The 25,586-nt window shown below is 42.2% G+C and overlaps 1 protein-coding gene and 1 long non-coding RNA gene across 3 annotated transcripts; one reads left to right on the top strand and one right to left on the bottom strand.

Annotated features, from left to right (window-relative positions):
• Positions 1–3,756: 3,756 nt before the first annotated feature.
• Positions 3,757–5,569, top strand: LOC113578992 (uncharacterized). Its single transcript, XR_003410815.3, has 2 exons — positions 3,757–3,876; positions 4,706–5,569. It is a non-coding gene; the product is annotated as an uncharacterized LOC113578992 (long non-coding RNA).
• Positions 5,570–12,494: 6,925 nt separating this feature from the next.
• On the bottom strand, positions 12,495–20,145 carry LOC113578557 (inhibin beta B chain). Of its 2 annotated transcripts, XM_035532851.1 has the most exons (3): positions 19,981–20,145; positions 18,968–19,264; positions 12,495–14,969 (listed from the first exon to the last, which is right to left on the bottom strand). In XM_035532851.1, exons 1-3 carry the CDS (start codon positions 20,015–20,017, stop codon positions 14,191–14,193), a joined length of 1,113 nt encoding a protein of 370 aa, XP_035388744.1. In that variant the 5' UTR covers positions 20,018–20,145; the 3' UTR covers positions 12,495–14,190. The 2 variants fall into 2 exon arrangements, with proteins under 2 accessions (XP_035388744.1, XP_035388709.1); XM_035532816.1 differs by having other exon boundaries at positions 18,968–20,145.
• Positions 20,146–25,586: the final 5,441 nt, after the last annotated feature.

The following is a 25,586-nucleotide window of genomic DNA, read 5'->3' as shown; positions in this document are numbered from 1 at the left end:
ATTACTGGGTAAGTTATGGGATGTTTAGGCCACTTTGTTAGGATGTTGCGCACTCTTCACAACAAGTTTCCCACTACATGGCCCCCCTCTGTCTTTGCAGTATAAAAAAAAGGCTAGTTGAGGTATGTGAAATATCCTGTATATTTGTAAACTTTGAGTTTTCACATTTCAACAAACAGCTTCAAGAGCCCTATTTGGTAGAAGAGAGCAGTTCATTAGAGTGTGTGTTTGGCTTGTGCCCCATTTATTGCCTCAAGAGTACTTTAATGTTTTAGTTAAATGGATTAAGGAAGGAATTAGAATTTGCTCTATTAAGTTATTTAGAGTGGAATCTATGAAGCATTATAAACAAAAGCCAGATGTCTGGGACAACGAATATGTAAGCAATTTAGACATTTACATCAATAATAGCTTGTGGTTTTACATTCAAATGGTCTTTTAAATCTTTAATTTTACTATACCCTTTCGCATGTGGCACTGCCTTAATTTAAGGCTAAACACTCAAGGGCTCATTTCATCACCTGCAAAGCCTTTTAGCTGTCTTTCTGTGTGAACAAAAGGGTTTTTTGTAGTCCTGCAAGCAGTCCAAACAAACAGCTCTATATTGTTCTAAAGTGCAGCGGTCTCTGTTGACACATTTGTTTATATGATCGATATGATTAACATCACAATATGGCTCTTTGCTGGGATAGGGAATGTTTGTCGTGGGCCCGATCGAACAGACACTTCTTCCTCGGGTTTTTGTTCGGGGCCTTTGAAAGCGGAGCTGGCACTGTGTGCCCTCTCCTCATTGTTGTGTAGGCACAGAACCGCTCGCTTGGTATTCTCTTCACAAACCGGCCCAAACTTTGGCCTGAGAGATGTGCTTCAGGAATCCAGCTCATTGCCAGCCCAATTCATTCACCAGTCAGCTTTTTAACTCAATCTCTCTCTCTCTCTCTCTCTCTCTCTCTCTCTCTCTCTCTCTCCTGTTTCTATGTCTTTTTCTCCCACTCCCCTTTTTATTGATTGTTTTCTTGGTTCTCCCTCTTCCATCTTAGACCTTCTTCTCCAGGACTTTTCATTTTCTGCAGGAGAGCTTCTAAAATAAATCTGTGATTTTAAATCCATTTTCTGGCGAAAACTTTATAAATCACAAAACCTACATGTGCTGTAGTTAGACAGTTGTGTGACTCTGAGCAGGATGCTAAAGAATGCGAAACACAAAAGAAACCCAGAAAGACAGTCGTGGTGGAACGTCCATGTCTTTGAGAACCGTAGTTGGTCGAAGACAAGCAGAAAGACCAGCACCCTTCCAGGCCCATTTACGTTCCTCTATGAGTAGCAAAAGTTCATAGAATCGAACGAAAATAAGCACCCCAAAGACTTTGTAGTCCTACCAATGTAACAAAGGATATCAAATGGACAACCATACATTAAGACTTGCATGTGCTTCCCCTCAGTCCACATGAATTACACAGTGAGCGCCTGGTGCTTCTTCCGCGGAACGTGGAAAATAACAAGGTAGTTTTGTGTTTTGTTTTTTTCGTACTCAATCTCCATGGCCGAAGTGCGCGGAGATGGTTCTCATCTGCTTTTTCGCATGAAATGATCCCATTCATATCGCTGGCCCAGCTGCAGCCTGTCTTCCGCATCCGTGATTAAAGGGCTGAGGGGAAGAAAGGCACCTTTCTTGCGTTGTGATTAGAAACACGGCCTCCGAACAGGATTTGTTTTCGTTCTGCGGCATTTGTTCTTGTCGTGAACACGTTAAGCGTGCTGTCCTCTTCTTGGCAGGCCGAGAAAGACGCCCCCGTCGGAAACGATCATTCAAACACCGCCGCACTGCTCACGAACCAAAAAAAAAAAAACGCTTCAGACTAATCACAACAGACATTTTATTTAGTTTGCTTGAGTTAATGTATACTAGTTAGTTAGCATTACTGTGTGTCATTTCTACAAGTATGCTTTATTTTCTGTTCATAAGCCAATTCCAAAAAAATTCCAAATACACCCAAACTGGTTATGTCATTTTATGCTGTGCTAATATAAAATTAGCAACAGTTGAATCATACAGAAAAAGCCACTAATCTTGTCCTTTGAAAGAATCCTAAGTAAGTGATTAGACTCCTCTGATAGCACAGTAACACCATGAACGAAGCTGTTGATCCTTGATTAGATCATTTTCACCACGCTGAAAGCCTGGTTCTTGGCCGTCCTCCATGGCGATCATTGAGAGGAGCTCCATTGAAGCTCTCATAGTGAGGGTGGATTGGTTGGTCAGTAAGCACTCTGAATGGCCCTTGTCCTGCCTGCTGGGCTGGACTTTAGGGCCTGATGGACAGGCGTTAAGCTGCTCCAAGCACTCGGAGATGAACCCAGCCGCTAAGAGAGACACTGGCCCAGTGTGCTGGTGCCCACTCGAGCAGGACCCTCACACTGTGGCCCCACTGTTCCTGCCCAGCAGGCGGGCCTGGGGGCCCCTCCGCGCATCTCTTGATTGTGTCTGTCAATATGCATCAGACCCCGGGCCCCAGCTTTGTGTCTTATTCCAACGTTGACAAATACATTGAAAACAGTGAAAGCATGCAATGACAGTGGATAGTTTGGCCCTAGCAGCAGGACACAAACACCAAAGTTACTGCATGGGTGACCATTAACGTTGATAGTGTACCATATTGCATGAAGCTTTTTATGTTTGGTTTTTTGCTACTATAAAACTGCTTCTGGGGTGGTATCACAGGCTCAGGCCAAAGTTTATTCTATTGCAGTTAACCTTTTTTTCCAAGACAATTTTAGCAAGCAAGCAAGTGGAGGATGTTATACTCAATGTAAAGGCTTCGTCCAGTGAATGACACTTGACAGAACAAGCTTTGGAGTGATGGAAGCGTCAATCACTGAAATCTTGAACTGCTGCCATGCGTGTCGGAAAACAGTGTGTAGCCTTTTTTAATTCCACATGCGTTAACACGTGCATTTACCGGCTCAATCAGCAATCAAATGCTCTGCAACAAGGGAGGTTAAATCACTACATGAGATGTTGGCTGAACCATTTCAGGCCACCATTGTGAGCAATCAGTTATGCAAATACATATAAGATAAATAAAGGAGACTCTTGCCAGTAATTGGTTGGACTCAGTGCTTGGCGAATGGAGTTGACTACAAGAGAACAATATGCTTCATTGTGTTTGTCGGAAACCAATTAAATTGAAATTACATTAAAAAAACCCTAGAACACATCTTGGAGTGAGGATTGCTAAATAAAATTATTGCCTTTCAGTGATTAATCTGTTTGGCTGAATGATGGACTTTGTTGTTATTGTGAAAGAAGTTATGTTTTCCTTTGTTCTTATAATTTATCCAATCTTTATATTGTTACATTTTGAAATATGAAGTCAGGCTGCATTTTATATAAACTCACATATCTTCTTTTGTGGTTTAGGAATATTCATCTTCACTGACAACATTTAGCCTCAGTATGTGACTTCTTAAAAAGAAAACATTTATGCAGTGCTCTGTAAATCCCTGTAAGAGGCTAAAGGCATTTCATATTCCCACCATGGGGTTATTTAAGACGGCTTAATGATATGTGTTCACCACTCTTTCACGTCACTGCCTTCTCGACTGATGAAGTCACTCATATCAGCAGATTAGTGGGCCTTGTGGTCGTGACCCCAAAATAGCCATCCTGTTAGTGATTGGTTCTGTTTTAGAGAGACCTGGAGTTAATGAGCAAGCAGGCGTGACTCCTCGCTTACAACACCTCGACATGTGGAGTTTATGCCACTCAGTTTTGTTGTTTTATCTTTACTTGCGAATTTGAGTCAGGGCAACTGGTCCCAGATCAGTAGCAAGGAGCAAACCAGGAATACTCAACAATACAGAGATAACCTTCAGGTATACAAATTTTGCTCCTCTGCCATAGTTAGAACCTGTATGTCTTTTCCATAGACAGGGAAGGCTATATACAGCCATCAATTTTTATGTTCTGCTTGTTAGAACCCCTTCAGATTATGTATGAGATCATGTTGTCAGCCTGCATGCAGAATGGGCTCAGACCTCTGGCTCAATGAAGCTGGTCTCTCTCTCTCTCTCTCTCTCTCATTCAGTAAGCTTCATTGGCATGACCATATGCAGTAACAGTATTGCCAAGGCAGTATTACAGTAAACAACATGAAATAACCTTTGCAGTTAAGAAAATGAAGAATTCAGTTATAATAATGAACTGTAATTTGTGAAAGGAAAGAACTGAAAAGAAAGGAAAATAAATAAATAACAATAATAAGGATAGGAAAAAATAAATAATTAGATAAGTACATAAAGGTGTTTATAAAATGGGCAATATAGTCTCTCTGCGTGTGTGTGTGTGTGTGTGTGTGTGTGTGTGTGAGTGTGTGTGTTGGCTCACACCTAAGTCAAATATAACTGTCCCTTCTGTTATGGCAGACAGATATATATCTCCCAGCAGTTTGTCAGTGTTAGATAGAGACTTAAAGTTGGGGTGGATCAAATGTGAAGTAAATTTGACAGATTTTATTGAATGTTTATCTCAACAATGTCTTTGTTGCACTGTGTGCAGAGGCTTTGCTCTCCAGGCAGCCACGATTTGTTATATCGGCTGGTCTGGATGGCCAGGCTGTGTTCACTGAGTCTCTCTCTCTCTCTCTCTCTCTCTCTCTCTCTCTCTCTCTCTCTCTCTCTCTCTCTCTCTCTCGCTCTCTTTCAGATCACTGGGCTAAGACTGTGGATCATTTTGCCTTGTCTCACATAATGGGTTTCTGTAGCCTGTTACTGCAGGAGTACTGGTTCAGTGAAGGCTCAGAGTGCTTTGAAACCATGTGTCCAACGTATACTGGGGCATTACTCTGGCAGAACAGGAATAGAACAGTCAGAGTCAAGGGTAATGATGGGCGTGCACTTCCTGAGAACTTTAACCCCTATGAAGTGCCGTCTCCTAGTGGGATGAGCTGAGGCATGCTGGTATCTGTGCCTCTTGAAGCATCTTAAATCACCTGGACCCCGAATTTAGCACACAGATCCCCACCAAAAGCACACAGATGCCCACCTTCTCCATCAACACTGCAGACGTTTCAGATGCCACATAAAGAATGTTTACTTTAACTCATCTGAAGCCCATTTGTATTTGTGGACTTTTCTTTGCACCTTTAATAAGGTAATGCTGGCATCGCTTAAGATCAGAGGCATAATGTAAATCCTTCTGGGACCGAATCATTGTGGCTTAGTCCCTTTTTGTAACCTAATTGCCATCAGCGCTTTTCTCTGATGCTTGATACCCTACTGTTGATATATCGTTATTATTCCTTATCATTTCTTTTCAGTGCCTTACTGTGCTTTATTTCTGTTTTTTTCTGTCTCTTTTATCTTCATATGTTAGTGACCCTGGACATTTCCGTACTTTCTTTTTTTTAATCTTGGACGATAACAGTTACTCATACTTGCCTTGTCTTTTTCAGAATTGAAGCAGGTCAACAAATTGACCTCATTAGTGTTTATGCTCGAAAGGTTCAGTGAGTTTATATGTTTCCCTTTATTGTAATTTAATGGATAATAAAACAATGGGTTATTATCACTGTAGTGAGTTTTTGCCCTCTTATTTAGGCCTTTAGAGAGACTGCTAATCAGCCGTGACATGGTGCTTTTAAATCTCCATTGTTTTATGAATTCCTAATAAGCACTTCATTATAACTCATCATAATCTTCCTGGTCAAGCATATCCACACGCTGGAGGAGTCCACAAAAGAGCAGCATCTGCTGCACTCATCCAGAAAGAAATCCCAATCTTTGCCAATTATCCTCATTATTTTTACTTCAGGAAGTGTGTCCTTCTCAGATATACCATGAAATTCGTTTGCTGCGAGTCCTAAACCTTTGGGCAGCTTCCTATGAATATTCATGAGACTCACAAACGTCACTTTTTTCCCGAGCTTGGCTCATTATGAATATTCAAATGAAGGGAGGTAGTCATCACTCCTAACAAGCGTCTTCCCTGCATGAATATGCATGCAGTGAAAGGTCTCCTTTGTACCAGCAATGGAAAAGCCACTCTTAGAGCATCAGCGGCAGTGACTAACCATCTGGAGCTTTTGATGACACAACGTTTCATGCGCCCGCAAAGATAGCAAACACGTTTCATGCAGACACCTTCAGCTTAAGTATTTATGATTGATAACACAGTTGGAGTGGTTAATTTCTAGATAGTGTTAAGAATAAAGCCCCACTGGTCCTGTGACATGATCTGTCTCTTTTTTTAGATTGGCCAGTGGGGTACTCACTGAGCGTCATGGTGATCGCGTTGATTAAATATTTCTGTTGCACTTCTGTGGCCTGTCTGTCTGCTCTCTGCTTTTGTTGGGCTTTTATCCAGGAGGCGTCCATCGTCGTCCGTGTCAGGGAGAAAAAGGCAATGTGCTCAGTGTGGCATGTAACGTTTCTGACATCCATGAGCGCTGAAGACACAGCGGTGACACTAAATGGCAGAACACCTACAGGGAGTCCTGTACCTTTGTTGGGTTTGTTTGTTTGTTTGTTTTTTTAATACAAAGGACATGACAGCTTTGGGGAAAAATCTTTCATTTTTTCTATTAGGACCCTAGAGTAAATAAAACAGCCAACAGCATGAAACCTATTGCAGTGACACCTTTCCGAGTAACAAGGCCTATCATTATCTCAGTGAAAAGGCTGATTTATCAGGTGTAGCTCACATCTTGGTAGAAAGTTCAGAATTGTGGATGCAAATGAAATTATGATTATTAAATAGGGTAGCTTTGCTGTATAAGCTATGTGTGAAAGCACTTTAATTTGCATTACAATGTAGCCTTACACACATGACGCATATGCATGTGACCAGCTGAAATGCCCTGCAGAACAATGAGGAATATTAATACTTGTTACACTAATTGTTTGTGTGCTATTTTGTACTACTCAAAATAAGTGTTTGTGCTGGTAGTAGCAGGTTGCATATCAGATGCTTACAAATTTAAGATGTCTTGCTCTGTGGAAACATGCATTACAGAACTGTATTGGTGAGTTGAGCCTATAGCGTTCTAAAATGGTAGGGCTTTTGCTCTGCTTGTGCAAGACCTATATTTATAGGGTACCCCATGCCCCAACCCCACACACAAATTTAATTAATATCACATAAACTTCGGCTTGACCTTAAATTACTCTATGGATTTCAAAATACAAATCAACAGCTCATAAATGCAACTACAAATGACAAAACAAAAGTGGCATGTATGAAATATCACGTACAGAAAACACGTACAACTTTTTCTTGTCTGACAAAGATTTATAGGTGGAGTTCTCCCGACTCGTTGAATTATTGTTTCTTATTTAAGGCAATTGGATGTGCTACAAGATTTCATTTGTAGTCGCCATTCAGAGTTAGCCAACTTGTGCATAGAAAGTGACATATTTTACAAATAACGAATATGCACAGCTTCTTTGTCAGAATGCTGAGGCGGGGTTAAACAGCTATGGGCCAGCCCCTTAGTGAAATTCAGAAATCCGATTGGTCAGATTTCAACCAAGGCCCTTGACTATTAATTGGGGTGTTTCCCAATTACGAACCTAACATTAATAATAACTAGATTTTTAAAGTATGTAGTATGTAGTACAGTCACAATATACTCAAAAATACCCAATTCATACTCATACCGGTGGATTTTTGAGTACGATGTCAATGGACACTATTGTCCTATAATGCATTGAGAAACGGAAAGGAAATTGCTACTCATCTCTGGAAATGTTTTACAAATGGTGGCCAATGCCTCCAGTGTGTTAACATTAGTGGCATAAGAGCTGGTGTAAGAGCTGGTGTCACTGCAACTGAAATAAATACATTAATTAATACATTTAATACATTATGACACTTATAGTATGAAATTCGTCTGAAGCACTTGTTTGGTGCAAGTTAGCTAGCAACGATAGCCACATGGGCATAGCTGTAAGCAAGCTAATGTATGTTAACATACATTAGCAAACAGCAACTTAACCCATATGTGTATATCAAGCGGATCTATTTAGGTTTAATAACCATGTCACTGTGATATATAAACTCATAGAAAAATGTAGGGCAATATTCAATGAAAAACAATTGTGCCAACTTAATGTTGCTTAACAAACTGGAACTTACACTCAAGTAAACAGAGCAGTATGCTTCTGCCAGAGAATCTTTACCATCAAGTAGTAACTGACCATTTTTCATTTAATTGATTTAAAGAAAAAAAAATCTCACAAAACAATCTCTCAACACAGTACAACCGAGTCACCACTTGGTATGACCTACTGTGGCATAGCAGAACTTCCTCACTTCATGTGCAAAGCAGTGCAGCACATCAATACTTTGTGTGCTAACCTTCCAAATACATGCTATTAACATTAGTATATAGCATATACTTTCTAGTGTGTAATACAGAATTGGGACGCGCCCGTGCTCTACTTCTCAGGTCCCGGAGCTCTCTGTAATCTCCCTAATCTTCTTCAGCGACAGGCAGGACAAACCCTGCCTCCGCTCCACTCATCTGGAACCCCTCCTCCTCAGGGCAGTGTGAGGGTGGGGGGGGGGGGGGGCAGGGGTACCTGTGGAGAACAGCACTCCACTGTCCTTTGTACATGAAAGCACCAGGTGGGCGGTGTTATTTCTGCTGCCAACGGGGCAAACGACAGCTACTGCAATCAATTAACGGCCCTGACAGGTGTTTCATGTTTGTTTGTTATTTTTTACAAAGCGAACAAGTCAAAGGCCGACAAACCAAGGGGAATGTGTGCAGGTTTTTGCCATGTTGAGAAATGAGCATTCGTTAAGAAAAAGTCAGTAAAGCTAAAAATAAACCAGGAAACATAATTAAAAAGCAACGAACACACTCATGCTGTAAATTCATGTTTTCGACCATCCAGGCATTCTTGACTTCCACCTAATTACAGTACACTGTATTAAATGTTTGATTATATATACTGCATGAACACAAGCATAATATTGCAAGACAGCTCATGAAACTTATGCAATGCGATTTAGTTTTTCACAGCGCACGTATTTTAGTGTTCACACCAGCAGGAAGGAGCAGTAACCACAGCCATGTGAATTCTACAATGGGGCCCTTTCTCCATTTATGACAATAGGGGGCCTGGTTTAAGCTCTGTAGGGTATCCACCTGTTCAATTTGATAGCGTCTCATAACTGTGGTATCATGGAGTGAATAGCATGAGGACGGAACCCCCTTCAATGGGATTATGGGAGAATGATATGGCAAAGTAAATTCCTTTGTGTTCAATGAAATACTATCAGTTATGAATAATTCTACCATTATTCTTTATTCTGGAGATAAATCGCTTAGATGTGTGTTAGGCAGGTCTGTGAGGGATGTTTCTGATATACAATAAGCATTACTTGACAAAAGGAACTATTATCCTGATGGCCACACTTTGTGTGATATTTGATAATTATGAATCAGCTTTCAATTAATCTCAAAACATTCATCATTCTTCTTAAAACTTTAAACCCAACCCAGGAACTGTCATAAGGGCTTGGTGTGACACTTTTGGGACGATGAACCAGAGGCAAAAAAACGCTAAAGTGGAAAGGAAAGCAAAGCACCATTAGGCAGTGGGATTTTGTGTAGTATATTCTACCCTGCTATGGTTTAGTTTTGGGACATTCCCTTGTCTCACCTGAAATGCTTTTAAACACATTTATCTGAAGAAAGAGAGTCAAATACATCTTATTTTATGTCATTAAAATGTATGGACCTGTTGTTTGCACCACTGGAAAGTGTTTATGTGGGTGAGGCTTCAAAGTGTCTTTGAACACATACGTGCCAACTTATTATGATTTACATAGTCTGCACATCAGATATGACATATGTGAGATCACTTTGCTTCATGAGAGGAAAAAGTTAGTGTCAACACTTTTAGATTACTGACTTTAATTAATGTGTAACAGGTAGACTTATTGCTGCATACAAAAATGCAATTTGTTATCTTGAGGAGCCTTCCTTTCACTGCAATCCAGCCCAAACACGGGTGCTATATGTACAACAATTGAACCTGGATCACTCCAGTCCAATAAGACTGGAATCAGTTCCAGTTTCAGTATTAGTGTAGTGTTGAGACGCTGGGTAAAAATATCCTAGCATGTACATATTTTGATAACCGAAGTGAAACCTTCTTGTCATTCCCTTCCATAAACCCTCAAGAGACTGTAAAAAATGTCCTAACAAGCCAATCCCTTTGGCAGCCAAACCTCTGACTAGCTCCACACTGTAATGAGATTCTAAAGGTCCAGGTGTCATGTGGCTAAATTGTCTGACTAAATTGTTTGCAGTGCTGATTAAGTGGAGTGGGAGCCCAAAGGCTCTCTGTGCCACTTTAGGGAGGCCCTTGACAAAATAAATCTCTCTAGCATTGAAGTTCTTTTTGATTGCAATAAACATTTCGGCAAGCCAACTGGGATATATGTTTTACACTTCAACATTCATTATTAAACAATGATTACATGTATTTATTCATTTTGCTAAGTTTCACAGGAACTAACTAATAAAATGTTCTAGTTATTACAAATAAACTCCTAGTTTGGTCCCTTAGACTGTAAATTGTGTGTAATTATGTCAAATCTCCCTTTTATTTGTATCTTAGATTTATTTTCTTTGTGCTGCCAGGGTGAGTAGCTGTAGTTTTAGCCAGTCGGTGTGTCAATGTTAAATTCACTTACAAATGATGAACCAAAAGACTATTAGAGTATGAAAGTGAATGTATCACTGTTCTGTGGCACCCTAACCTGTCGGACTCTGACTTTTCTAGATCAGAAATTTATGGCAGGATCTCTTTTCATCTTTTCAGCTCTCTTTTAACTAAAGATAACATGTCAGGTAGGATTTACTTTGAAACTAATCACAATCCTGTTAAGGCTAGGTCAATAACCACTGGCTCCTCTTCCCTATCTCATGACATGTCTGCATGGGCATTCCAATAATGCAAGACTTCTCAGGATTTTAAATAGAGTACTTTTTCCCACAAGCTTGAGTCCATACATTATCTCCACAGTCTTATACTCTCTTTTTACTTGAGTGGTCTGGCAGATAAATGCCTTAAAATTGTGAGCACAATCCCAGGGTGTTTCAAAACTGAAAAAAAAAAACCCCACCTCCTTATGCCTGAACAAACGAAGCAGCCTGGAGCCGTTTGTGGGAGTGATGTCTCCAAGAAGACTCGGAACGGATGTAGCACAATGAAAAAAGGGGGTTTACGTTCATTGTAAAAACAAAAGCAAGTGTGAACAAAGGAATCATTGGAATGATTGTCTGGGGACATTCCAATGGAGTTACAGGGAGAAAATCCCCTTAAATGCTATGATGTCACTAAGGGAAAATGTTTGTCAGTGAAGTGGTTTTGATGAAATCAGAAGTTCAATTCTATTAAAAGCAACAGAAATAGATGATGTTTTCTATCATTTGTATGACAATCAATGACCATACCATCATTTACAAATCATATTTCTTCTTACATCATACATTTTATAATGGTTTTATAAATGCATCATGTGACCATTGAAATGTTCATCAGATTGTGACAGACAGGTTTAATTTGCTCTGATAATGAGGCACGTGTATCACAAGCATTTTAAAGGCCTAAATTTGAAGCATTACCTGTCTTCAAACCTTCAAACCCCCCCCTGACTCTCTCTCCATCTCTCTCTCTCTCTCCATCTCTCTCTCTCTCTCTCTCTCTCTCTCTGGCTCTATTTATGGTTATGGTACAGTAAAAGAAAGGCTTGTCTGATGGAGGGGCCCTGCTCTTTTCCAAAACCTGCCGTTTCGTGACGCTTCGGTGTTTCTATACACATGACAAATGCACAGGTGGAGACGCACGCAGTAATTGCTTTGGTGATGGAGAAGGGATATTGTAGGCTTTAAAATGACTTAAGCAACCCTGTGTGGTCTGGAATGGAGTTGTTTGTCACACAGGCTACAGAACAGCAGTTTCGACGTATGCTTGGGTTGAGCAGTAATGAACATCTTCCTTCCAACAGTGTAGGATGCCACGTTTTCTTGAGGATTGCTTTTCCACTTTCATCGAAAAGCACGAGGTGCAAACAAGACAGGCTTTGTAACATGCACTCAAAGTATGACCGCTCGTCTGATTCATGTCTAATGCCCTAAAAAGAAAAAAGTTGAAACCTGAATCTACGCTAGCTGCTGGCTGCCACTGTGGGGTTTGATTTCCCAATCATGGAGAGTGTCACCTGAGGGCAGCTTCTTGACCCCTATATCCTGCCCCAAACTCACTCAACAGGAATTAGCACTTGTCAAATGTCTTTCTGCGTCCTTCATAGAATGTCTGGAGTGGTGTTGGTTCTCATAAAACCATGGCCAGTTCATAAAATGACAAACATAAACTAATCTATTAAAAAGGGCATTCATTTAAAAATGTACTTATATAACACTTTGCAGATTAAGTTACTTTTTTTTTCTTTGTTTGTCAGGCAAAACAGAAACAAGTTGAAATTCAGAATATGAAATTTATTTCATAACAGTTACAAAGAACAAAATCTTTAAAAGCATTTTTATCTTACATAGGCTGTACAGAAATGGCATGGATTTGCTTCTAAATGATTCTGGATTCAGAACTAGAAGTATTAAATAGAAAACTGAAAATATTAAAGTTGATGAAAAAATATGAACTATTTCATTTGTTTCCTGTACAAAATAAGGAAGAAGAGAGAAAGTGGAGTTGAAAATGGAATCTGTAATATTGTACCCTGATACAGTGTTTAGGCCTCTTATGTGGTCAAAGAGTATTTTACATTATAATGTGATGGGCTTGCCATCTTATAATAGCTAAAAAATCTTGGCCTCTTTGGTTCAGTGATTCTGTATAATACATTTGAACAGAATTCAGTTTGCTTTTATAAAAATAACTTTATTTAAATGGCAGTTTTTCTTTTTTTTTTTTCTTTTTTTAACTATTAACATGACTTTTTGTCAGTGCAAACAATGTAACAACCATTCGCTTGGAGAAGAAGCGAAAGACATTTCAAGTATTGAAAAGACTTTACATCTGGTAGCAAGAATTCAGTGTGTCTGGTGTGGGTCAGTTCTATACATTGCATAGTTCATGTGGCACTTATTTGAAAAGGATTGTGAGCAAGCACAGGTGTGTCACTTGGAACCCTTCAAAGGCATTTCAATCAGCAAGTGCTATAAAATGTGCATTTAGGTTTTCTTTCATTTTACAAGTGCGATGCTGCACCTCTGGCCAACTAAACCTCTGGCAACTTGAGAAGAGAGAGAAGAGTTATAACACGCTTCTGTTGTTTAAGTACTTTTGGAAGTGTTTTCAAAGGGCGCGGTAAAAAAAACCAAAAAAACAGGCAGAGGCCTGGACAGCGATTATTATTCCCTGCAGGCTTTTTACAGCTTGTCACATGAATAAGCAAACTCCCGACCAATGCATGTCAGGATGCTAAAGCCATGTGTAATGTTTTCGGCACGGCCCTGGTGCCCGGCTGTAGTGGCATGCCTGCTGGAGTCCTGCTGTAGTGAAGCACGCTACCGCGAACGGCATACAATGGAGCATGGATGAGGAAAGGAGGACCAGCGTGTTCGAGAAGCATTTGGAGGCATCATAGATGCTCCCGAGGAAGAAGAGCGGACGAATACTGCGATGGAGACTGTCAAAACGAACCGATCGCCACATCGTTCGGAGCGGGAGGAGGAAGTGCTGCTGTTGAACGGAGCATGCGGGAAGCTGGTCAGTGCTTTCATACACAGTTGCGGGCGGATACACAAAACGAGGCGTCGTTGGAAAATTCCGAGAAAATCTCCCTTAGTCGTTACCTAAGGCTCCTCTCTCCTCCACTTCAAAGAGTGGTCCATGCAGAGACAGGAAGGAATGAAATGCTAATAACCAGGAACCACCGTTCTTTTGACATCCAGATCTATTATACAAACCTGCGCCCATAAAATAAGACTGAATCACGTGATAACGGAAATGATAAATGCTTCTACCAGGAGATATCAACAAACATAAATATATGTACAAAGGTTTGTGCATGCATGGAAATGTGTGTGTAGATGTTCATAAATATCACTTTTTTTGCTAGAATTCTTCTGGGGGGCAGCCGGGGGGGTTGTTTGTTTGTTTGCTTTATACCACTTAATGTTTTCAGTCACCGACCACCTAAAATGGCCCAGCTCAAGCACATCCGCACTCCTCTACGATCATGTTGGGCACGTCCCGCTTGACGATGTTGTACTCGTCGTCAAAGTACAGCATGGACATAGTGCTAAGCTTGGTGGGGATGCAGCAGGAGTTCACAGAGCCGGGACTCATGCCCCGCATGCGGTACTGGTTCACCACGGCCGTGTGGAAGGAGGAGGCCGAGCCCGGCACGCCGGCCATGTACGCCGGGCAGTTTCCCTCGCAGTAGTTCCCGTAGTAGCCCGAAGGCGCGATGATCCAGTCGTTCCAGCCGATAAGGCGGAAGTCGATGTAGAACTGCTGCCGGCAACACAGACCACCGCTGCTCCCGTCGCATTCCAGGCCCCGCTTGCGGATGCGGTGCTTGGCGTCGCCGGCCCGCGCCCGCACCACCAGGAAGGGGCGGTGGGCATCGTCGGCCGGGCTGACGAGTGCGGGCAGGACGCCGGCGCCCTCGCAGCCCTCGCAGCGCACGTCCAGGTTCTGCCGCCGCTCGCCCTCGCCGAAAACCAGCTGCACGGCGTCGGTCAGCGGGAAGGTGTGCCAGCCATTGCGTTTCAGCTCCACGCGCTTCTCCACCAGGTGCCACTTGCTGCCCACGCCCGGCTCCTGGTAGTACACCTTCACCGTCACCTTCCTGCGAGAGCCCTTCTCCAGCGGAACGGGCAGGAGTTTGAAGTACAGCCACAGATTCGCCTGGGACACGTGGAGGTTCTGGTTGCCCTCGTTGGAGATTGCAAAGAAGAGGCTGGTCTTGGATGATAGCAACTCATCTATAAGACAGGGGGGAGAGAAAATGGCGAGTGATGAGAATTTAGTCCACTGAAACGTCACCAGTGTGCTCCCTGTACACCCTGAGAACGTTTCTGAGTTAAAAACCTGCAGCTGTGTAACTATAGAATAATGCTGTGCTCTGGACAGAGGGCTGGGGACATTAACATGCTGAGACTGCAGTAGATCGCTCACATTGCCATGAATGGGCTCCCTAACTGGGAACACTTCAACCTAAGAGATCAAATCAAATGGTGTTAGTGTTTCACATTAAAGGACAATGTGGGTGGGAGGAGTTGTCAGGGTCTGTTCCGCTGCCACTTCTCCCTCTGTCTCGCGCTGGTCTCGCTGTCTCCCCCTCTCACTCACTAAATCTGACCCACATGAGCTTGCTCTCATTCTCCTTTCCTCCAATTCAGAGGTATTGACATCTCTGTAACACTCTTTTCAGGTTGCGGCTCAATTAAACCCAGGAGAAGCGTGAACTCTCAAAGCTCCATTTTTTTTTTTTTTGCGTAAAAAGGGAGGCCTTGGCAATCTTCTCCGAGCTCCTCTCATCTGTGAGTCACATGACGGTGCGCGCTCCGACAGCGCTGTTCTGTCGGACCCGGTTGGCCGAGAGTCAGGGCGAAGATGAGGAGAAGGAGCTTATGAGGGTATAGCACAATGGTTCAAAGGCTTCTCAATGAAAGCGATTGAGAGACAGAGCTTACAGCGCCTCAGAGAGGACACAATGAGTCCTGTGATGTCCAAAGAAACGCATGGTAAAGCCAGACATTCAACACATGGCTTTACAGTGAGAACATAATCAAGCGAGAGAGAGAGAGAGAGAGAGAGAGAAGAAAAAAAAGAAAGAGAAAGAATCTATTTACATTATGCTGTCCTCTCTGACGGTCCAAAATGTTTTTCCAGCATGTGAATAAAAAGTTATTCCCATGGGTATTAGTGATGACATAACTTCTGTCTCAGAACAGGGTAAATCTCCAATTTACAACATAGTTACTGAATGCTTATGAAACCTTTCAGCATTACAGTTCACCAGAATGAAGTACACAGAGTTTATTTATAAATCTTACATGATATTATAAGAAATGGATTAGCAGGGGCTATAAGTATAGAGTGGAGCCACTGACAGTTTTATGAGCGATGAATATTCAAAGAAGTGTTATGTACTATACACAACATGGTAATTTACTCTAAACATGGTAAGTTTGAGTGAACCACCACGTTTCTTCTCTACAATAAGAGTAGAAGGGACCCTGGTGAAGCTCTGTGCATTTCAGTACATCTGAATTCACACTTCCACTTTGCTGTAGGTAAATATCTCTTTTTTTAATGCATCACCAGAATGCACTGAGAATTTGTGGAAATGGATCATTACGGACTTAAAACTGCATCTTCTTATATTTGAAATATCAAAAAAAATAATTGCATATGAACCACTGATGCATATGACTTCCATATTACAACACAAGGTCTAGCATCTACCAAAGACATGTTCCTGCTCAACTCCGCCTACCTTTCTGGCTTCTACCCAGGATTATGTCCAGTACTCCCTAATTCATCATATATCTTCCGCCCCTCCCACTGAAAACCAACAAGGGCCACGGTGCAGAATCTGAAAGGCAGCTGTCAGTGGATGCAAATTAGAGCGTTAGAGGAGAAAGACAAATCTGCGAGGTCAAAAGCCCCAGAAGTTAAGCCTGCCTGCTACATGTAGGGCAGCACAATACCTGGGTGGGCCCCTCCGCCAGCAACAATACACACAGCTCAGCGTGCCTCCACCTGCAAAGGCCTCCGCAGCCCGGAGGAGTAAATCTCCGTGTCATTACTGAGCGCCCTCATACGCAAAGGCCCACTGCCACCTGGACACCGGCAGCATAAGTGATGAGGTGGACACATGGGCAGAAACGGGCCACTGAAGTATTGTGGACCGGTCCCTACTGCACAGTGGTAGATTTACCAACAGTAATGGTCAGACAATACGACTGCGAAGAAAAGAGAACAATAAGCAGTAATACAAGTGCTAAGGGAAAAAAAATCACTAGCGCAACGGTATATGTCACTGATACCATTGCCTGCAGTGGAGTGAAATCAAACTGTATGCAAAGGTCAAACGCTCTAAAGTTATATTATGACAGGTGGGAGAACGTCAGTCTCCAGCTCAAGCCAAATCACGTGCATTAATCCGGGTTGTTTAAAGTGCGAGTCTTTCACACAGCGGGGTTTTACACAAGCCAGTAGTTCCTATGAATGCGGTTCGCTGACAGCCTGAACCTTTCTCACCTGTGAATTCAAAGACAATTTAGCCGTCAACGAAACGGCCTGCAGGACGCACGGGCGCAGTGCACGGCCATTCCTGAATGAAACCCCCAGGAACGTTCTGGAACGGTTCCAGGGCCCGTGTCCCTGGGTCACCCTGCATTCTAATGAGGCCCTCAGTCAGGCAGGAGAGGGACATGCCAACGCGTTCACGCAGCTCCAAGTCCGTGTCCGCATCTGAATAGCCTCTGGGTCCCCTGCGAGGCTCTGCTCTCTCGACCTGGGCAATATCGGAATCACCCTGAGGCTTTGGCACTCATTAAACCCCACAACGTTCTACGGTCAGCCTTCACAGAAGGGGGAAGGAAATGAGATCTGCAGTCCTATCACCTGCATGTCAAGTCAGGTGAAAAACAGAAACACGTTTTTCAAGTCACGTTTATCGTCTTTTTTAAAACTGTTTTGTTTTTTTGTTTTTTTGCACAAACAAGCTCAGAGCGGCAGTTAGCCTTACACAAGCTAAGCACCTATAAGAAAAAACGCCGCTAAACGCCTATAGGAAAAAAATTCCTGATTTACAAGTCAGCAGCACATATCCGAGCACTGGTACGTGTAGCCAGCCATCCCACGGTCCCGCGGGGCGGGATTTGAACGTTCTTCCTGCCGGACATGTGGTACCACTGATCATTTCAAGTCTCCTTCATGAGGCACTTTGGCAAACTGTTCCCGGGTCTTGACACCGTGCCATACCCAGCTTGGCAGCCCTGGGCGACCGTAGTGAGCAAGCCAAAAGGGAAAGGCCCACGGGCATGGCAGGGAGCCTGCCAGGGCCACAGAGGGATATGAGACAGAATGAGGAAACTAATGACTGGACAATCTCACAATAGGCACAGAACATGATTGCAAGCACAGCATTGTGTTTTTTTCTGTACTGGTTGTGTTGTATGTAATTTATTTGTACTCATGTGTTATGAGAACCAATATAGAAATTCAGATTCCTTCATAAATGTTACTTATCCATTACTGCAGCTCAGATTTTAAATACTGATCATGTGTTCATCATTTTATACTAATAATTCTAATTAAATTATACTCAAACTTCCCATGTGTGGATATTGTCACAAGGTAGCTGTAAGTAGTGTCACACTGGTTAAAGTGCACGTTGCAATCACACCTAGTCACTTTGTCATTTAAAACAGACTGGCTTGCTGGAGGTTCGTGTGAACAGATCTGTGCCTCACCGTAGGAAATGTGCAAACCCACATTACCACCGCAGAAGGTTAAACAGGCTTAGTCATTTTACTGTGCACAACTGGTGGTGGTTTTGGTCTAGTGGTCTTTTCCCTCTAATGTTCCTACTATTCAGCGCTAAATTGCTTCATGCCACAGCAGATGAGGGAGGCAGGAAAACCAAGTCATTCACTCACTCACACACATAAGCATGCGCACAGGCCACTGGTTACAGCCCCATGGTGTCAACATACACCCAAACACTCAACATACACCTAATGGGTTTCCTTCACACATTGGACTCACGGCACGCAAACTAGAGATTTTCACACACACTCACACACACATATATATATATATATATATATATATATATATATATATATATATATATATATATATATATATATATATATATATATATATGTGTGTGTGTGTGTGTGTGTGTGTGTGTGTGTGTGTGTGCTTGTGTGAGTGAGTGCTTGTGTGAATTGAACCATGCACACACCTGTCTCAGCGAAACTGATGATTTCTGAAGTTTCCTCTTCGACTTCATTGGTGTAACTCGCATGACCGTCAAGGTTGGGGATCTCAACCCTACCGTCCTCTCTCACCTTTCCAGAGTGGAGCTTCCGCAGCGCAGTCACCATCGCTGCCTTTGGTATAGGATGGGTGATGTTGGGTCTCTCCTTCATCTGTAATCTGCTCAAAATATGCCGTTTCACAGCCTCCAAGAAATCTACGTTCATCTGTCTCGATTCATCCGGCTGCCCGAGGCCACAAGATGCGCAGGTCTCCCGAGACACTGTTTGGGGTTCAGTGTCCGGTGCCGGAGTGCAAAGGATAGAGAGAACGCAAGTCACAAAGCAAAGCACCTTCACAATAAACTTTCTCATTTTCTTTAAACGTAAATTTCCAAAGCTCATAGACGAGTTGCGTGCTTTCGGTTAACCAATAAACTGAGCAGAATGATCACAAGTTCGTATTACAAATCGTTCAGGCTTCTCCCAAATGAAAACAACAGGGTTAAAGAAAAGTCAAAATACAGAGAACAAGTTGTAATATCCACTCTCTGTGAAGTGATGTAGCACTTGAGTCTTCCATACGACAATTTACAAATTCGCAATCAGATGCGATCAGAATATTAAATCATTTAATTTTCTTGAATATATTCCTTTTTATTTTCAGTCTTTGGTCACTCGGTGATGCGCGCGATAAAGCACCGGAAAAATGACATTGTTTGCGGACCGTTATGCCATGCACATTACCAGCTGACTTATTGTCCCCCGGTGCTACTTAACAAAGCCTGGGAATCTGACTGGAAGTCTCAAAATCGGTTATCCTCACGGCCGCGAATGACACTTCAGCGCGAAGCTTTGCGCGTCATGGCATGGCTAAAGGCAGCATGCAGCGTTAGGAGTCAAGAGCAACAATCAAACGATGGGCGACCTAGTGATGGAAACTAAGTTTTTCTTGTCAGTTAAAAATATCCATAATGAAAGAAAGTAATTAAGAACCAACCATTATTTTTTTGCCCACTGTATTTCCAATTTGCCATTCGCCTATCTTCTAGATATTCAGGTTCAGGTCCTCCTTTCCTTTGTGTGATATGATGACTTCCAGTTTGCGTTTTCCAAGTAGTTCTGCATAGCTTTGGGGCCACGAGGATGTGTTGATCTGAACAGCTTTTCCCCTTGCACTCGCGACATTGTGCAGCTTTAGGCAGAAACTTTTTATACGGGAGTCGAAACCACGTGGGACGAGCAGCCAACTGGAGTTCTCTGGTGGAGATTATGCTTCAAGCGACCGTAGACAAACTTCCTGATGCAGCGGTCTCCAACGGGACGCACAGGCGAACAACCAGAGCAATCTAAACCAGACTGGCTGGTTGATTTTACGAGCTTTCACCTGCTTATTATCGGTAACGCTCGGATGGTTTCATGCTTTTCTCTCACAGAAATTGGTAGCCTACTCGTGCTGATTAAAAACATTTTTTTTTACTGCTTGATGCTTTTCATTAATTTACATATATCACGTTTTCAAATTTTTTATTTAGAGACAGCCCACTAAAAATCTGTTCATGTGTGACTAAATGGGTAAATAACGCGCAGCCCACCAAGTCCGTTGCACATGCTTTATTTAATAAGATAGGAAGCTGAGCCCTAAAAGGGGATCACTAACAGAAACGTGTGAACTTGCAAATTCGGTCATCTGGAGCCAGATGAAATGTTCTTTAACTCAGTTTATAGCCTAAGTAAGGGCAGACGCTGCACAGGCTGTGCATTACAGTATTTCATTTATAAACATCAACATGACTAAGTGGTACCATTAATATTGTGGGGAAACGACACATTAAGGGATCACGTCAAGTCGAGTCAAATTGATTTATATGAGATGCTTTCACAAAGCAGCTCTACAAATGTCCCCAGTGAGCAAGCCAAGGGCGACAGTGGCAAGGAGAAACTCCCTAGAGCACGAGGAAGAAGCCCTGAGAGGAACCAAGACTCAAAGGGGAGGGGGGCTCCTCCTCTGGTCTCCTCATCTGAAGAACTACATTTTGCGTTCATGGGACATTGTACCTCTTTTCTACATCTTCAGAATGTGGTACGAGCGTCATGTTGATGAGTTATCTCACAGCGCCCCCTTTCTTTGAGCAACTGGCGCAGAATTTGAGACGCGTGGAATCAATCGTTTGCGGGAGAACTGTTCATTTGCCAATCCGATTGTCGCCGCTCTTGTACTGTGCTTTCCCGGTGTCAAAAATGGTCTTCTTCCCTTTTTTAAAGTCAATACTTGCGGTCAACACTTTGAAGTGACTATGCGCCACGAGAGCAACGTTATTTGGGTCTTTGATTCAAAATTGTAGGATGATGGGTATGTTGGCTTTTCTGTAAGATTCATTCTGTAAGGTTCCTTTTTAGAATGTAATAAATAATCCGTCTGATATTTAAATAGGCATTTCTTGCGATTTTCATACATGTAAAGTCACTAGAATGCAGCAATCATCGTTTGAAATGCTCGTGAGTTGTCGATTTGCAGAACACATTAGGGATTAGTCCGTCAATGGGAATAATCTAATAATATGGCGGTTCGTGAAATCCCATCCCAATAATCTGTGTTCGAATTCGAATATGGCAGGTGGCGCTACAGAGCAGCCGCAGTTTGGGAACAGTGGAATCGGGCCAATTGACAGCTACAGATTATTTTAACTGAGACTGTGAATCAAAGTTTAGCCTTTGAAAGACCATCTTGGGATCAGAGAGCTTCAATGATGTTTATTATAATGTTATAATGTTACGTTTACATTCACAGCGTATTAAGCACATTAAAGGTGACGGTACAAGTCTACTGGTCAGTAGTTGCTTTCTGGTTAATATTGTGTTAAACGTTTTCGGGAGAAAAAAATATTTGACATAATAGTTTTCTTTTAATGGAAGGTATTTTGTAATGATTGTGCACACACCTTCTCTGTGTAAAACAAAACCAAGATGTAAATGTCTGAAAAATCGTTTCACCTGAAGGTCTGATCTTTAACTGACAGAATCCTGACCGTTACGATTAAGATGTGCAGACCTGTCACCTTTACGGAACAAGGATAGACTTTTGTGTCTTTTTTGTCCGTTTGCCAACCCTCAATAGTATATGTGCAAATGACTCACTAACCCCGTAGTTAGATATTTATTTAATAATCAGTTGAGATAACTTCACCAAAAGAAAAAAACTGTAATCTACATTATTAAACATACATATACGTTCTTCTGTCCTTCCTGGAGGACGCAGTTTGAGAGCTGGAGAAGATGTAGGAGTGGTACAGACACGGCAGCCTATAAGAATAAAGTCCAAAGCGCTCTGGTTCTGCACAAGGCTGTCGTGATACGGAGGTTAGCGCTCACGCTGCAGTCCGTGCAGGCCAAGCTGAGATTCGCTAACTCTGAATCGGTGTCAAACGGAAGATCAGTGGCTTATGGGTCGCTGGCTTCTCCGAGACAAAAGATGCTCCTAAAACAGAACTTTTACTCCAAATTTTTTGGTACATTACATACATTCCACTCTTGAAACCAGCCTAAGCAACCCAGTCTCACGCAGAATTCACAGAATTATAATGAATGAGAGGGATTTGTGTTTATCGATTTATTTTTTGGGGGGAAAGTGAGGGAAGCTGTAAGAGAAGCTATGACTGCTCAACCCTAACTGCTAGCCTTAAGTGTTTGTAACGTTTCCCATTAGTGTGATTTCCTATGAATTTATAATTGTGGGAACATGTCAGTCTAAGTGTAAATTGAGAAGTGATATAGTGAAATCCTTTGTGAATATTTACAAATCATTAGAACAGAAGACAAAACAGAACTTGATTTATCATGTGTTTTTTTAATGGAAGTGGCCCATATGCTACTCCTCTTCCATACAACATCGTGTCCGTTGGATTCCCATGCTAAACATGGTTTGACACCTGCCCTTTTCTTTCAAATGTCCATGGTTTTAAGACTGTAATATGATGCCAAACATTGAAATGCTGTCACTTTCAAGAAACTTGGACCAAATCACCTCTCTGTTTGTAGAGGATTACGAACCCACTAGAGCATACAACTGCAGGAAGAAAGTGGTTCTGGTTGGGGAGGAGGTTCATATTGACATTCTGGATTCAACAGGGCAGGAGGACCACGCAGCCGTTAGAGATAACTACTTTCGCAGTGGAGAGGGCTTCTTGCTGGTCTTTTCCATCATCGAGTCAGAGTCTTTCAGTGCCACCTTGGAGTACAGGTGGGTTTTTTTTCAGTGAGCAGAATTTCCAGAAACCAGAATTAACTCTTGTTCTGTCTCCTGTTGTATAAATTGAGGCACAAACACATAATCAGATTATAACAACCTGTCATTATATATTTTATTTATGATGTTCCATGGTTGAGAATGAGTGTGTGTGTGTGTGTGTGTGTGTGTGTGTGTGTGTGTGTGTGTGTGTGTGTGTGTGTGTGTGTGTGTGTGTGTGTGTGTCTGTGTGCGCATGCGTGCGTGCGTGGGTTGGTGGGTGCATGAGTGTGTGCATGCATGTGTGAGTGTGTGTGTATTTTGTGACAGAGAGCAGATCCTGCATGTAAGTACAGAGGAGGATAAAATCCCCCTGTACTGGGTTGGTAATAAGTCTGATCAGGGTATGAGGGGGTAGGTTTCTCTGGCTGGGGCATGTGAGAAAGCTGAGGAATGACAACAGTCATTTCTGATTTATGTCAGGTGGCTAACTGAGAAGCCCTTCTTTGAGTAGCTCTGATGTCTTCTGTAGTAAAGGATTCAAATGTTCAACTAGACAAGCTCACCAAATAGACAGATTTTAGTATAAACCACAAATCATAAAATTGTTAGAGCTGTATTTTTTTTTAAATGAAACCACTTTTTATATTATAAGATTTTAGTGATTATCTGTCCATTGATAACAGACTAAATAAACCATATTTGTTTAATACATATGTTTTACTTCACTAGTTCACATCAGTCCTGTAACGGCCCTTGGGCAAGACTCCTACTATTATAATTTGCCTACCTCAGAAACAAGCGCACGATAGACACCAGAGGTGTCAACCTGGTGAAAACCCCAAATGCAGACTGTGTAAAGAGCCTCTGAGACAATACAAGGTGCTGGAGAGACACAACCAAGTGGCAAGGATCATATATAGGAATATATATTTGCAAGGCATATGAGCTGATCTCATGGAAGGAGCCGCTAAAAGTGGTGGTTAACATCAAGGTGACGATCCTGGGTGAACAGTGGAGACGATTCAGTGAACAACGCAGTCCTAGCTGGAGCGAAATGGTACATCGCACTCTGAGGCCTCTGGTAGAACGCCAAGGTGTGAGAAAAAAGGCATGGAAGGATGAGACAGGAATAAAACAAAAACTGTCTCACCTTTCAAGTATGTGGACATTTATCTATATATGGTGACAAGTATTGGCTCAGCGGCTGTCACCATTGTGAGAAAATGTACAAAACAAACAAACAAAAAAGTAAACGAGATTTGAAATATTGCTGGCTGGGTTTCAACACTGGCTCTTGCATCAAGCTAAAAATTTGAAGGAAGTGATAAAAGTATTTCTTTTGGTTTTAGAGTAAATCAAGTGATTGGATTTTTGCTATGATTTGAAAACTCTCCAGGTGTCTTGAATTATGCTATACACAGAATGGCCACTTTGTTGGAGACACCTAAGTGGTAGCACATTGGACCTCCTTTAGCCTTGAGAAACACAATAATTTGTCATGGCCTAGATTCCACTATGTGCTGAAGTATTCTGCAGCAATCTTGGCCCATGAGTAACAGGACAGCTTCTCGCAATTGCTGCAAATGAGATGGAGGTACTGACATTCTCTGAACAGCCTGTTCTACCTTATCCCAGAGATGCTCTATAGGATTAAGGTCTGGGGACTGTGCAGGCCAGGGAAGTGTAGGAAACTCGCCATCATGTTCATGGAACCAATCCATGACCGCACGGCCCATGTGGCATGGTGCACGGTCCTGATGAACGTGACCTGCTATAGGGTAAACAGCTGTCCTGAAGGGACGAACTCGGTCAGCCGCTAGGCTTCGGGAAGCCCCACTGTCCAAACATCCATTCCCCACCTCCACCAGCCGGAGTGGTGCAACAGAGATCCGGATTGACCTGAACAGGCGATGTTTTTCCACTGCTCAGTACTCCAGTTTTTTATGCTCTTTTGCCCAATGGATTGTTGCATTTACGTTTCACTTAGACAGCAGTGGCACTCAAACTCGTCTGGCACTCATTGGCACTCAAACTCAAACACTCTTATGTGGATTCACACTGAAACTGATCCTTAGAAAACTTGCTCACATGATTTAATGCTGCACTTTGGAATCACCAAATTGTGAATGGGCAGTGTCTCTAATAAAGTGGCCATCTTACTTATATTCAGTGATTTTACTGGAGATGTTGGAATGATTTGGAGATAAATCTGCTGAAAACCACTTTTCTGAAAAAAGATGTGAAAGAGACATATTTGTATGACATTGTTTACTGTCCTTCTCTTATCTACATAATGTTTCACACACACACAGACACACACAATATAGAGAACCAAACAACCTACTGTGAATTTAAAACGTGTTATGGCCTGTAATTGG

Source organism: Electrophorus electricus, chromosome 3 (assembly GCF_041902795.1).
Source record: "Electrophorus electricus isolate QZ-2024a chromosome 3, ASM4190279v1, whole genome shotgun sequence".
NCBI lineage: Eukaryota > Metazoa > Chordata > Actinopteri > Gymnotiformes > Gymnotidae > Electrophorus > Electrophorus electricus.
Note: the sequence above shows the minus strand (reverse complement) of the source record. Positions and strands in the feature narration are given on the sequence as shown.